Source organism: Schistocerca gregaria, chromosome X (genome assembly GCF_023897955.1).
Source record: "Schistocerca gregaria isolate iqSchGreg1 chromosome X, iqSchGreg1.2, whole genome shotgun sequence".
Lineage (NCBI taxonomy): Eukaryota > Metazoa > Arthropoda > Insecta > Orthoptera > Acrididae > Schistocerca > Schistocerca gregaria.
In genome coordinates, this window is record NC_064931.1 from 624,487,770 (window position 1) to 624,503,246 (window position 15,477).

General features: G+C 44.0%; 1 protein-coding gene across 1 annotated transcript in view; it reads left to right on the forward strand.

Annotated features, from left to right (window-relative positions):
• The window catches only part of LOC126298246 (monocarboxylate transporter 2-like), a gene marked incomplete at its 5' end in the record, with an annotated part of 362,063 nt that extends 347,052 nt beyond the window's left edge, over positions 1 to 15,011 (forward strand). The window contains one exon of the mRNA XM_049989550.1: positions 14,027 to 15,011. Within this exon, the coding sequence (XP_049845507.1) occupies positions 14,027 to 14,221 (195 nt within the window). The remainder of the gene's footprint in view (positions 1 to 14,026) is intronic.
• Positions 15,012 to 15,477: the final 466 nt, after the last annotated feature.

Consider the following 15,477-nt stretch of genomic DNA (forward strand, 5'->3'; position numbering starts at 1 on the left):
TGAAAACAGTGGTTTCCACACCGTTGCGCTCTTCCAAGTCAGGAGGCACTTGCTGTTCAAGGCCTCGATAATGTGCAGACGTCACGGTGCACCTGGTAGGCGTACTCGTTATATTCTTTTCAAAAAAGAACCGACCGAAAATAAAAGTGCTTGTGAATCCACACCTCATTGTCCCATGCGACGAGTGCAATGATTCGTCGTGCACAAACTCGGTTTAATAGTACCCCCACATCCGGTAGTTCTGTGTATTCACTGTAACCGGTAGTGTAAAATGTGCCTCGTCACTCCATAGAATATTATCGAGATAGGTGACGCAGTGATTAACTCAGTAGAGCCGCATTCGGGAGGACGACGGTTCAGATCCCCGTCCGACCATCCAGAGTTAGGTTTTCCGTGACTTCCCTACATCGATGAAGCCAAATGCCGGGATGGTTTCTTAGAAATTTGCACGGGCGATTTATTTCCCCGTCCCTCCGTAATCTGAGTTTCTGCTCTGTCTCTGATGCCTTCGCTATTGCCGGCCTCTGTGACACGAGCGGTTCTAGTCACTTCAGTCCGGAACCGCGCTGCTGCTACGGTTGCAGGTTCGAATCCTGCCTCGGGCATGGATGTGTGTGATGTCCTTAGGTTAATTAGGCTTAAGTAGTTGTAAGTCTAGGGGACTGATGAGGAGGAGGAGATCAGTGTTTAACGTCCCGTCAACAACGAGGTCATTAGAGACGGAGCACAAGCTCGGATTAGGGAAGGATGGGGAAGGAAATCGGCCGTGCCCTTTCAAAGGAACCATCCCGGCAATTGCCTGAAGTGATCTAGGGAAATCACGGAAAACCTAAATCAGGATGGCCGGACGCGGGATTGAACCGTCGTCCTCCCGAATGCGAGTCCAGTGTGCTAACCACTGCGCCACCTCGCTCGGTGGGAGTGATGACCTCAGATGTTAAGTCCCATAGTGCTTAGAGCCATTTGAACAATTTTTTTTTTTTAGCCCTCGCTGTTGACGGGACGTTAAACTCTAATCTCCTCCTCTTCCTTAGCATATTGCCGGGCCGTACGTCATGAACTTCGATCCGGGCCAGAAACTGAAACGCAAATTCAGAACGTTGCTGCGGATAAGGAGGTTTCAGTTGCTGCACCGTCTGAATCTTGCGCAGGTACCAGGGTAATATAGACTGCAAAACTTTCCGCATTGCTGGCCATGGTATGGACAATTGTCGTGATACTGCACAAGCACTAGCAAGCGCTGAATGGTCTGTTACAGCTACAGAAACCTAGTCGATAACTTCCACAGGGACAGGACGCCTTGCCCTTGGAAATGCCACACCAAACTCACCTGTGTTTTTGAATTTCCTTATCATCTTTTTTAAACCACTTAACGACATCGGGCCTCTCCTCGGACCTATCAGTCATCATTATTATCTCAGTGCAAACTGTAACTGCTGCCGTTCACATAAAACAGTTTCACTAACTGCGCACGGTCTGCCTTCTCGATATCGATACCGTTCACTCATGTCGTGGCTTGTCAAATGACAAGGCGGATGTCCACTCACGTTATCTCTTGTCATATAACAACGTGGATGTCATACAAACAATGTACATCGCCAGATTTGCACCTTGTGGCCAAAACTGGAACTAATTATTTTTTTCCAGCGTAAGTCGGTTCCCAATTATCACATTAGCATATCCACCAAGTTTCGCTGTCATACGATAATTCGAACCCACACTGGGCCTCTGCGAGTAACTGCACTTTAATTATAGCCACCCGGTGCATGAATGGTGCGTGTTAATAGTAAACCTAGGAAACGTTTCCGGGAGAGCTACATGCAAAGAGAGGTGAAAAACTGAGGGGACTGTGTAATGTCGCATAGATGTTTTAATTACACGGAAGTGGGTCCTTTGTTTGAGGTTATATGTGTATTAAACCATAAGACTACATTCAGGTGATTGACAACAATCTTTGCAGTTCGCTCGCGATATTAGCGCAAAACATTGCACTATCAGACTATCCTCGAAGATGATAATTTTCGCTTCGAACGGAACATTATCGTGACAGCGTGACATAAGAAATGTCCGGTAAGAGTTACACCTCTTGACTCACCTGCAAAGTCCCTGGATTTCAGCTCTGCTGATAATCTCTAGGATTATCTGTAAAAATAAATCAAATTAAGTGACATGGCCGACCATGCAATATCCACTCCATAAATATTTCTCAGAATAGTCACGAGTCCGTAGAAGGTAACGTAGAGCATGTGCAGTTAGACTGAATTTCCCTCTTCACCCAAGACTGCAAGGAAAATATAAGCATTTCTTGGATTACCTTTGTGAATTTTGACTGCTAGGACGTCCTCCTACCTATTCTGTGCAGTACTCTCGTTGCTATCGTCTCCGGATAGTGCAGCGCACTGGCAATGTTCTGAGCTCCAAAAGTACTGATTGTGTGGTTATGATTGGATGTACTGGTACCAAATCTGCTTTAAATATTACTTCCGGATGCAATAACAGTCCGTTCATTGATTGTCACCTTTAAATAATGCAGAATTACTCAGTTCGATACTTTTAACTTCGTAGAATACTGAGAATCGAGGGCATGGATGACATGGAGTTCAGACATCCTTTCGACGATTGACTAAGTGGCGCGCGACAAGAACTTTTAGTAAGCTTCGTACGGTAGCATATTTACCATTGCTTGTTTCATGGTGTGATAATATTCTGCCCACCGACCGTGAGAATTGCCTCCTGATGCATTACAGTAGCGTTCTGCACTACCACTCACGATAGCAACTTTTCCATCTCACACGTTGCGTTCAAATACGAAGCGACATATTGCAAGTACATGTTGTCTGATATAGGAAGAGCCTCGCAATCCGTGCAGGTTATTGCGGAAGGAATTGTTACGGGTATATGCTGACGCCTTCAACATGTAAAACCTCGTGCAGTAAGTACAACAGTGTGCAACAGAGGTTATCGTGTCTCATGAAGGTTTAATACATCACTATGGGGTGACTGTTTATTTTGTCATACAACTTTATATATTGATGAAGATATTCTCGCACACGATCGAGACATTATGGTATAAATGACGACGAAACTTATACACAGACGGAATGTTACACCGTCAGCACTATCACTAAAGGCGCCCAGATACTCCTCTAGTTAGACTTTTGTGGGTTACGTTTATTAAAATTTGATCCTTCTGCGAGCTTCATGTGGCTCGGTGGCTCATTCATAGAGAGCCAGACTATGACTCCAAAGACCTGGGGCTTGATCACAGCCTGTATTAGGATTTTTATCTTTTACTTTCTTCGTCTCTGGCAATGTTTGTCACCCCATGACTGATTCAGTAACTCTTTCAAAGTCCTCTTATAGTGTCATGCCTAATAAAGTGTTGTGGTCCTCAGACCAACCTTCGGGTTGATATCAGCTTTGCCGTTTATGCTCACTTATTTCCAATATAAGCTCACCTGACAAAAAATTAGTCACCGCCACTGCGTATGCACAGATGACTCGTGAAGCCTTTACAGATGGCGCAGCAACCGAGTTAGTGCACAACGGAACACTATCTCTGCATTAGCATAAGGCAGTAGCGATCAGTGACACATTAATGTTTCAAGTGGACATTGTACCTAAACATGGGTAAATGTAAGGATGCGACAGTGTCGAAAAAGAGCAATTGTGTTTGGCTGAGCCGGCCGCGGTGGTCTCGCGGTTCTAGGCGCTCAGTCCGGAACCGCGCAACTGCTGCGGTCGCAGGTTCGAATCCTGCCTCGGGCATGGATGAGTGTGATGTCCTTACGTTAGTTAGGTTTAATTAGTTCTAAGTTCTAGGCGACTGATGACCACAGATGTTAAGTCGCATAGTGCTCAGAGCCATTTGAACCATTTGTTTGGCTGTGCCCACGGCCATCCGGTGTGCGATGTAGCTGGATTTGTTGGTGTTTTGCGGCGAAATGTTCAATGTGACTATGAGCAGTGGACGGAGCGAGGTGGCGCAATGGTTAGACACAGGACTCGCATTCGGGAGGACGCCGGTTAAATCCCGCGTCCGGCCATCCTGATTTAGGTTTTCCGTGATTTCCCTAAATCGCTCCAGGCGAATGCCGTGATGGTTCCTTTCAAAGGGCACGGCCGACTTCATTCCCCGTCCTTCCCTAATCCGATGAGACCGATGACCTCGCTGTCTGGTCTACTTCCCCAAAACAACCCAACCCAACTGCTCCGTGGCCACAAAACACGACGTCAGAATTGTGGTCGCAAAAAGATCCTGACTGAGGACAGGAGACGCGTTTCACGACTTCTGAATCAAAGTCGCTTGCAAACCCGACAGGGCAGACAGTGAATGAGGATCCGTCCCAACCTGTTAGCGAGAGCGATTGGAACTGCATGAAATGAGTATTTGAGTCGGTCACCTTCAAGAGGCCATTGCTCACACAGGCACCTATAGACGACAAGAGCAAAGTTCATCCGCCTGGAAGAATACGTGATTGGTTTTCTGAACACACCACCAATAGAAATCTTGATTGGCCTGCTCGGCTTGAACCCCCCGGAAAATCTGTGCGATATGTAGGAACAACGCGTAAAACACCGATATTAGCATCCCGGAATCCTCAGCGAGTGGCTTAATCCGAATGCGACGTACCTGTACAATTTTGTGGGCTCACTTCCTAATCGAATCCAGACTGTTATCATGTACAGGAGCCGAAGTACACGCTATTAAATGGTGCTTGTAATAATTTCTCTAGAAGTGACTAATTTTTTGTCCGGTAAGTTAAAAAAATGCATTCCTACAGAACACGATGACTGTTGGATGTGTCTAACGTTACTGGAATTTTTCATATGGAAATCGAAATACAGCAACTTACAGGACAAGCTCGTTCAGCTTATCGTCATCTTTCAGACTCTGAGAGAGACAGAATAACAGGCATAAAGGATAAGGGAGTACCATACCGACAGATTATACAGACAGATGGGTACAGCGCAGTGACTGAAAAACGAGTGTTGACAGGATGAACTCTGGACAATAGTGTGGCAAGAAGAGTAGGCACGGGTCTTCCCAGGAGGACTGTACCACAAGAATATCGTTAGTGTGCTCTATTGGCTCCAAAGAATATATAGATCCCTACAGCTGAAATCCGGACAGTGTGTCACAAGGACCGTCGTTTACTTGTAACGCCATACGGTAGGTAACAGAGACTTGCACGACGTAGAGCCACAGTCAACTTGGACACTGAATGGCTTTCTGTGGCATTTAGCGCTGAGTCCTGTCTCTGTGGCGGTCATATCGGCAACGACGCGTCCGCAAACTATCTGGTGATAAACCACAAGAGGCTGCCATTCTCGAGACTCGTAGCTCTTCGACTTCAGGAATAATGGTGAGGAGAGCTATTGGATTTTACAATGAGACTGATTTGAAAATTTTTGTAAGGTGGCTGAATGCCGGCCAGTATGTGGCCAGAACAGTAGTCCCTTTTGTCATATCCTTCATGACCAGGGTACCAAGTGTCATATGCCATATTATAACCCCACATATGTCTTGAGAATATATGGATCCTCGACTAACCCAACCGCTCCTGTGATTTGTCAGAGCACGTCTGGCGTGCGATGGAGAGATCAATATTTTCATACCAGCCTCCAGCCAGTAATCTTCACAAACTGCCACAGCATGCTTTTCAGACACGGCAACAAATCCCTCAAGATGACATAACGAAACTGTTTGCTTTCATGGTACAACGAATACAAGAGTGCATTGATGCCTATGTGGGTCACACCACATACTGATGCTGTGATGGACATCAGTGCCAAATAGAATCAAAGTTAAACCATTTAATACGTGTTATGTAATAAACACCTCCAAAAGGCTTGATAAATGGCCTACTGCTGCTTCATGGTGTAATATCTCATATCTCTCAGTGTAGAAGAATATTAAGGCTTGAAGACTGGAGATAAACATCAGTCAGATAAACTTTATGGGAGTGCAAATTTTCGCAACAGTATTAGTAAAAAAATTTAAAAATGTTGAAGAATGTAAGTGCCTGTGAGTTGTTATTGTGAAAAGCAGAAAATATTTTTAGGACTTTCTCAGAGAAATTTTGAGGGACAAAGTTGTAAAAAGACATCTGCTTTCCAGTGTATGGGTCCATGCCCTTAAGAAAATTACGAAGACTGATATTCTCAAGTCGTTTGCGAAAATCACATTTATCTGCCAATAAAAAAATATTAAAACGAAGAATAAATATGTAGAACTGAAGCTCGAGGCAGAAAAAGTTATAATGTAGGACCTTTGCTGCCTATGCTTTGTCACAACAATTCCCATCCGCTCAATAGAGCAACGGTATGGTCACATGGAAAGCTTATCTTACGAAATTTGTTGCAAATATCTTGAAACTCTCCAAGAAGAAAACTACAAATACCAATACATACCGTAGGGGCTTCAGAAGACAACTGCTCTAAAACTGCGATACATACAGAAAGTAGTCACATATCAATATATAGAGCATCTGTCCTAGCTTTTACTTCACATTTCAGGCGCTGAGTATGGGCACTATTTGTGACACAGCAAATTTCAGTACGTATGTGCATTTCCAAGGTCCAATCAAATGAATGTGACCACCACATATGTTTGACGTCAACGTGCAATAACTACTCACAGGCGGCAGTTGGCAGCACTAGCAATGAAGGATATACGAGGGTCACTCCAAAAGAAATGCACACTATTTTTGTAAAAACACGGTTTTCATTCTGCATGTGTGAAAGTTTTACAGTGCTTAGATACATCCTTTCCCTCTTGTTTTCAAACTTAGTTCAACCTGTTCCCGTGAGTGGCGCCGTCACAGCACGTCTTCAAGATGGCTGCTACACTTGACGTTCGTCAGAAGCAACGTGCTGTCATAGAATTCCTGTGCTGTGAAAACGAGACAGTGGGAAACATCTACAAGAGGTTGAAAAAGGTGTATGGATACGCTGCTGTCGATCGCAGTACAGTTAGTCGGTGGGCAAGCAGGTTACGTGATGAAAGCGGGCAAGGAAATATTGAGGATTGTCCTCGCAGCGGCAGGCCTCGTACTGCACACACTCCAGACAATGTGCAGATAGGTAACGAATTTATGACTGCTGACAAACATATCACAGTGAACGAATTGTCACGCTACGTTGGGATAGGGGAAGGAATTGTTTGCAGATGTGTTGGCGTTAAAAAAGGTTTGTGCCAGGTGGGTTTCCAGGATGTTGACAGTGGCTCACAAAGAAACAAGAAAAACGGTATGCAGTATGCAGCGAACTTTTGAAACAGTACGAGAATGATGGAGATGAATTTCTTGCAGGAATTGTGACAGGTGATGAAACATGGCTCCATCATTTTCCACCAGAGACAAAGAGGAAACCAATGGAGTGGCATTATGCAAATTCACCCAAGAAAAAAAAATTCAAAACCACACCTTCAGCTGGATAAGTTATGGCTACAGAGTTTTCCGATTCCAAGGGACTCTTGCTTGTGGACATCATGCCAAGTGGAACCACTATAAATTCTGATGCATGTGTGACGACACTAAGAAACTTCAATCTCGACTGAGTCGTGCTCGACCACATCGGCAAAAGCGGGATGTTTTGCTGTTGCACGACAATGCACGGCCACATGTCAGTCAAAAAAACCATGGAAACGATCACAAAACTCGGATGGACAACACTGAAACACCAGCCTTACAGTCCTGACCTGGCTGCATGTGACTATCATCTCTTTGGGAAACTGAAAGACTCTCTTCGTGGAACAAGGTTTGAAGATGATGACTCCCTTGTGCACGTTGCCAAACAGTGGCCCCAACAGGTTGGTCCAGAATTTTACCGTGCGGGTATACAGGCGCTGGTTCCATTATGGCGTAAGGCAGTTGAGAGGGATGGAAATTATGTGGAGAAATGAAAATATTGCTCCTATAGGATGTATCTACACACTGCAAAACTTTCAAACATGTAGAATAAAAGATGGATTTAAAAAAATAGTGTGCATTTCTTTTGGAGTGACCCTCGTATAAACCGAGTTGATGGACTCGTAAAACAGGCTGTCATTGTGATAATGTGGAAACGAAACAATTTATCTGTCGTCCAAAAGGGTATGATCACTGGCTTACCGGCCTAGGATGGAAGCATATCCGAAACGACTAAGTCTGTAAACTGTTCGCGTGCCGCCGTGGTTAAAGTGTGTCTTGCATGCAAAATGGCGCTATCCAAAACCGGCCCTGAGGCAACTCTGGTGCACCACGGGCCGTTGATGACAGGGGTGGTCGACAGCTGCGGAGATGTGTACTGGCGAATAGCCGTACAACTGTTAAGCTACTGACCGCTCAGATGTACCAAGAGTCTACCAGCTGTGTCTCCACAAAGACCGTTCAGCGGGCATTGCTGAATATGGGCCTTCGCTGCAAGCGCCTGGTTCATGCACACGTGATGACTGCTGTTCATTGGCGACGCAGGCTGGAATTTCCTCACCAGTATCTCAACTGGCCTTCCATTGAATGGCGACAGGTGGCCTTTCCAGATGAATCGCGTTTTTTTCTCCATCGGACTTGGTCACTGACGTGTACGGCCTCCAACAATCGGCAGAAGGGTCCATGCCAGAGGAGGGATCGTTACGTTTAGGGGAATGTTTCTGTGGCAGTCCCTGGCGATCTTGTCCTTTTGGAAGGCACAATGGATCAACGCAAGTATTTATCTACCTTGGGGACCATGTCCACAAATACATGCAGTTGGTTTCTCCTCGGCACGATGGTAACTACCAACACGACAATAGGACGTGTCACACAGCTTACAGGGTACGTGCATGGTTCGAAGAGCACAAAGATTAATTTACTGTACTCCCCTGGCCAGCAGACTCCTTGGATTTAAACTCAATCGGGAATTGTCGGACCACCTCGATCGAGCTGTTTGCCCAATGGATCCTCGATCGAGAAACCGAGCGCATCTGGCCACAGCATTGGAGTCAGTACCTTCCAGAACCTCATGGACTCCGTTCCTGCACGTCTCGCGGCGATCTGCCTTGCAAAAGGTGATTATTAACGCTTTTGACAGGTGATCACATTAATGTGACTGGACAGTGCCCCAGTAGCTGAGTGGTCAGTGCGAAAGAATGTCAATCCTAAGGGCCCGGCTTCGATTCCTGGCTGGGTCGGAGATTTTCTCCACTCAGGGACTGGGTGTTGTGTTGTCCTAATCATCATCATTTCATCTCCATCGACGCGCAAGTCGCCGAAGTGGCGTCAAATCGAAAGACTTGCACCCGGCGAACGGTCTACCCGACGGGAGGGCCTAGTCACACAACACTTACATTTATTTTTACTGGACAGTGTAATAGAAGTCGCTGATGCTTGCTGCCTTGGCAGGCGCGAAGGCAACCCATTTCGGAAGTCTGTTCATTGGGTTGCCTGTGTCCAGGTACCAACTAATTCGATGAGGCACTATGGGGCGGATGATTTGTCTACATATTCTCAGAAGCGTGCCCCCAAGTGGTGCCCACTGCAACTACGCCGCGGCGCGTTTTACGAATCAAAACTTGGAGAGAAACTCCATGTAATGACAAGTGTCATATTTCTATATGTCTTGCAGTTTCCGTGCAGTCGTCTTCTGAAATCCCCGAGCTACTAATAAATAAATAGACAAGAACGTGAAGAATACTAACAAGTTACGAATATGGTGCCTAAGATGCTACGAACCTTCAGTAAAGCTGCAGAAATTTCGTCACATGGGATGTCTGTGACCACTAAAATTAAAATTTTCTGAATCAACAGAACTATTTTCTTTGTGCGAGAAACCCTGAGACATAGCTTATTTTGGTGGGAAGATACTTCATACGATAAAGCATTTGGGCTACATTAGGTATGGAGTTACAGAAGTTTGAAACTGCAGGAAGCTTTCAGTGCCAAGGTTAGTCTCGACGTAGCACTAGATTCCAGCAATGTGACTTACATCTTCAGCGTTAGCCTACCATGGTTTTGTGACACTGGTCTTTCAACCAGACCACATATCTTCACACATGCTGACGGTGGCGATCAGGAATTTTGTGAATGGACACTGGCGTTCCTAATTAAATACGTTGTAGATGATTGCCCTAGGTTGAGAGACAGTTTCGACTGTGTTTAAAATGCACTGCACGAGATTTATGCAATATTCGGTCTAGGTATTCCCTTTACGAGTGCAAATAAAAGTTTCGATATTTTTTATAAGATATGATATACTTCAACCACGAGGACATAGTCCCACGAGAATGTCGGGCATAATTTCTGTATCTGTTGACTTGAACAGTTTAGAAGTTAGACTGCACTAGATTCCGTTAATTTGACTTACATCTTCAGCTTTAACCTACCATGGTTTTATGACACTGCTCTTTCAACCAGTGCTACTCATCTTCAGACATGCTGACTGTGGGTACCATGAGTTTTGTGATTCGAAACTGTTGTTAGTAATGAACTAGATTGTAAACGATTGGCTTAAGCTCAGTTACCCAACAACGCGTATAAAACATTTGCAGGTGGTATCCAACTAGACGACTGAAATTTCATGTTGAGTAATTCCTTACAACCAATTAACTACTTTTCCATTAATTGATAAAGAAGTTACTTTTATTAGTCAGGGAACCAATTGCATCCGTTACTCATATTATCCACATATTATTCCTGAAATAACTTTCCAGTGCCACTAATCTGTGAGTAAGAGGGACTTTAACAATCTACCTTAAATCTGTAGCCACGTATACACTGACCCCACAGAACATTCCGACTACCCCTCTACTGTATGAATCAGCACGACTAAATTACAAGGAAAAAATATAACAGGTAAATATATCATACGTATCCTTTGAACAACTTTTGCATTTTTGCTTTCACTTTTTTCATGAAAACCACAATGTTGCAACTCCATATCTGCCTACATTTTTTTCTTTCTATATTCCACTTCCATTTTGTAGCCCGTAACTGATCAGTCTTTTCTTATCATGTAAATTGCAGCTAATGGTTTCCCGTAGCTCGATACACTTCTATAAACCATAGTGTCATCTTAATATGAGGGAGAGTGATTCCTACCTATATGCGAATACTGTATACTCAGGACTTTACATTTTAGTGTTTTAATCCGCATTCACCTAAGCGACTGCAAAGGCTGCTTTGATGTAACGTCCACATTGGCCTGCGTACCAGACGAAAGATCGTACATACGGCGCACGGAATTAATCCGAATCTGAATCACATTCCTGAAAGCTGGCGCTATTGCATATACACATGAAATTACATAGGCTTTTATATGATATCACTGCTAGAAACAGTCCATACTACAGTCAGCAGAAATGCACTGACTGTCATAAGAAAGCCGGCCGGTGTGGCCGCGTGGTTCTAGGCGCTTCAGTCTGGAACCGCGCTACCACTACGGTCGCAGGTTCGAATCCTGCCTCGGGCATGGATGTGTATGATGTCCTTAGGTTGGTTAGATTTAAGTAGTTCTAAGTTCTAGGGGACTGATGACCTCAGATGTTAAGTCCCATAGTGCTCAGAGCCATTTTTTTTTTTTTTCATAAGAAGTGAAGGCCCAGAAGGAGAGAAGGAAACGAAATGAAACATCAAGCGTTGAAAGTGTATGAGGTATTATTTCAGTGATTACAAAATCGAGTAAAATTTACGAAGTACTTGGCATTAAAATCCCACTACCAGTATGGCGTTGAACTCTCTCTGACCTAGACGAATGCATTGATTTTGTAGGGAAGGGTGTATAAAGCCGCTGTATCCTCTCCTGAGGTCAGCTGTCCCACAACTGTTGTCATTGGTCCTTGGTATCTTGAATACTCTCATTGGAACGGAGCTCACGTGCGAGCTGACCCCACACATGCTCTATCGGATACATACCTAGGGGTCTTGCTGGCCACGGGACTAACTCTACATCACGCAGACAGTTCAAAGAGACACGTGCCATGCTTCGACTAGCATTGTCCTCTTGAAAAAGATATCACGCTTCTGCGACATGAGAAGTAACATATGAAGACGCAGGATCTCACTGACGTACAACTGTGTTGTCAGAGTTCCCTTACTCACTATAAGCCATGACTTGAAGTCATAACCGATGACTCCCCACACTAGGACGCTAGGTGTAATACCGTTGTACCTCCCCAAAACATTGGAAAAGTCTGACCACTCCCAAGGTCGCCGCCGTAATCGCCGACGATGGTCATCCAGGGTAGTGCAGAACCGCGATTCATTGCGGAACACAATACTACACCATCCATCAGCAGTCCATGTTTCCCAATTACGGCACCACTCCAAACGTCGCCGTTTGTGTTATAATGTTAACAGCAGCCAACAAGTGAAAAAGTAATTCCCTTGGCCGGCTGCTGGTAATTCCCGACCATTGGTTCAGGATGACAAAGAATTTTACAGGGAGTTCATTTCATGTTCTCGAATGACAGGCGCATGTGTGAACCGGTTACACTGTGCTTGGTGCACAATGAGGCCAAACTCCCGTGTAGTCAGAAGTGGTCGACCGAAACCCAGATGACCAGTATGCCTGTCCTCAGGTTCCCAAGCAGTCCAATATGTGGCCATAGTCGCATCCAAATGTGCCAGAAATCTAGATATTGGACAATTCGACCAGCCGACCAAAAGGAGTTCCACAGTACAGCACCTTTCCAACTCTCTCAGGTTCTGATAATGCTGTCACACATGTGTACGAGGCATCTCTTGCGCCCTTCACTGTGACCACTCAAGATCAGACGCATTTCAGTGGCCTACTAGACATGGTAACAACATTAAGTATGAACATGACTATTGAAATGTAAATGTCGTGTGACTAGGGCCTCCCGTCAGGTAGACTGTTCGCCGGGTGCAAGTCTTTGATGATGATGATTAAGACAACACAACACCCAGTCTCTGAGCGGAGAAAATCTATGACCCAGCCGGGAATCGAACCCGGGTCCTTAGGACTGACATTCTGTCGCGCCGACCACTTTTTTTTTCCTTTATCGTTGTGTTTGGTCGATGCGGACGTCACATGAGATCCGTTTAAGATCGTTTGTTGATCCTTCAACTCAGTTTTTTTTTTATTACAGAGGCCAGTTAGCTCTCTGACTAAACATGCTGAGCTATCGTGCCGGCAAAACGTAAGAAGCAGTCACAAATGGTTCAAATGAGTCTAAGTACTATGGGACTTAACATCTGAGGTCATCAATCCCCTGGACTTAGAACTACTTAAACCATCTAACCTAAGGACAAAACAGGAGTACTGTAATGTAAGTTGGATTGGATTGTTTTGGGGAAGAGACCAAACAGCGAGGTCATCGGATTACAGAGGGCGGACAACAAGACTAATGCACTCTAGTTGGCATCCTACCTGTAACAGGGAATTGCAACTATAATCATTTACAAAACGACTGATTGTGTGTACTTGTACGGAGTTACACTGACATACGGCTCGTGTTCTGAGTGCTTCACTTTTTTGTACGCTGGGTGGTTATAATTAAAATGCAGCTACTCACAGAGGTCCAGTGTGGGTTGTAATTATCGTATGGTAGCGAAACTTTCTATGTATTCTAAAGCATTAATGCGGAACCGATTTACCCTGGAAAAATATTAGCTCTGATTTTGGCCACCAGGTGCAAAATCCGGCGTCGTGGATGCAAGAAAGACGTATAGAAATGCTTCCATATGTAATGAATTAAGAACGGGGCATGAGCACAAAAGATCAGACAGTTGAGAAAGGCACGATGTTGATTATATTATTTACTACCACTGACACAGTTTGCTCAGTATAGGCACCAGAGACGTCGAGGAGATGGTGTACAGCGCCAGATTTGCACCTGGTGACCAAAATTGGAACTATTTTTTTTTCAGCGTAAATCGGTTCAGCATTAACGCATTATCATATCTACAAGTTTCGCTGCCATACGATAACTACCGCCCTCACTGTGCCTCTATGAGCAGCTGCACAATTACAACCACCCATATTTATCATTCCTCCTGAAAGCGACTCAGTAGGGCTTGCATAAACGTAAATTCTCTGTTGCAGGCAGGGTACACGTCCGGGAGATGAGGCAAATGCGTCTCTCACGATGGAGGAGGCCAACAACGGGAACGGTGCCGCCGTGGAGCCAGCGACGACTCCGCAGCCCGCAAGGGACGTGCCGCCATTCCGAGGCAGCAGCAAATGGCGTGTCATGTCGGGGCCCAAGAGAGTCATTACTGTTATCGATGAAGCTTCCGTCTGAACATTCGTACGAAATGTGTAATCTGACACAGACTAATAAAACAGCCAGCACTAGAAAGGCAGTGAACGAAACCACTTGCAGCACTTGAGTTGCTGCACTGAAAACGTATTGAAATACTATTGGAAGACATCATATAAAGTTTTCAAAAAATTGTATTCTTATAGTGTGCCCATTATTTACAGCGAGAGGTAGACATGAATTACTACAAAGGTAGCTTGCTTTTGGAATAGTGTTAGTGATAGTGAAAATCATTATCAGAAGTATAATAAGAATTTAAAAATTGTGTTAAACTAATTATTATAATCGTGTTGTACTGTTTAGTACTATATTTCCAAGCTTTTAATATATTTCCTAAAATTTGTATCTTAAATGTATTTATTGTTTTGAGTACAGGAGACTAAACAGTACACGCTAGTAACTGTCATGACGTTTAGCGTTTATGTAAGTACAATATGCTGATATCTGTGCTGCTGCTTTCATACAGTGCCTGTTCACATTTCCTTTTACCATGGCAGACGCTCATTTTAAGCTTCTAGGTGTGTAAATAAATGTCGCATATTAATTTAATTGTTTAATTGTTATAAGGTTTCGTGTGTGACGACATGCCAAATCATTCTCTATTTGATGTTTAGTGTTTTAGTTTCCCCTTACCTCAGGATGTATTGGTAGTCAGCAAATTTTCCATGACGACACCTGTTTGCGATTTAACGCGCAGTACATTTTGTTAATGGCTGTAAATTTAGAAAGTGTATATTATGAATTATATGAAGACAAGTAAAAAATACATACATCACAAAGAAATAATTTTATCATAACTTTATGATGTTCATATTAAACCACATCCATTAAAAATATGCCCTTTCATTTCCTTTTCTGTTGCCTCATCCAGAGATCCCATTCATCTACATAATATAACACTGCTGTTAATTGAAGCAAATGATTTGGTATAATTTACATCAAGAATAATTCGTTTCCACCAATATAATCTGCTTCGTAATATGACGCACCTGTTCCAATCTTTCAAGTTCGTACAAAATACTTTCTTGCAGTAACAGAGAAAGCATAATTGGTGTTAACTGTCGTTCATGTTTCAAAGAACACGTATATCCATCAAATATTGTTTGGAAAAAAACTGCTTTTAATATCTGAATAATATTAACTGTTCTGACGAAATCGATAGGAGCACGATCATTATCACAGTTTCGGGCGTTCCACAAAGTATTTCATATATATAACGGGGCAATCAAAGTCTGAAG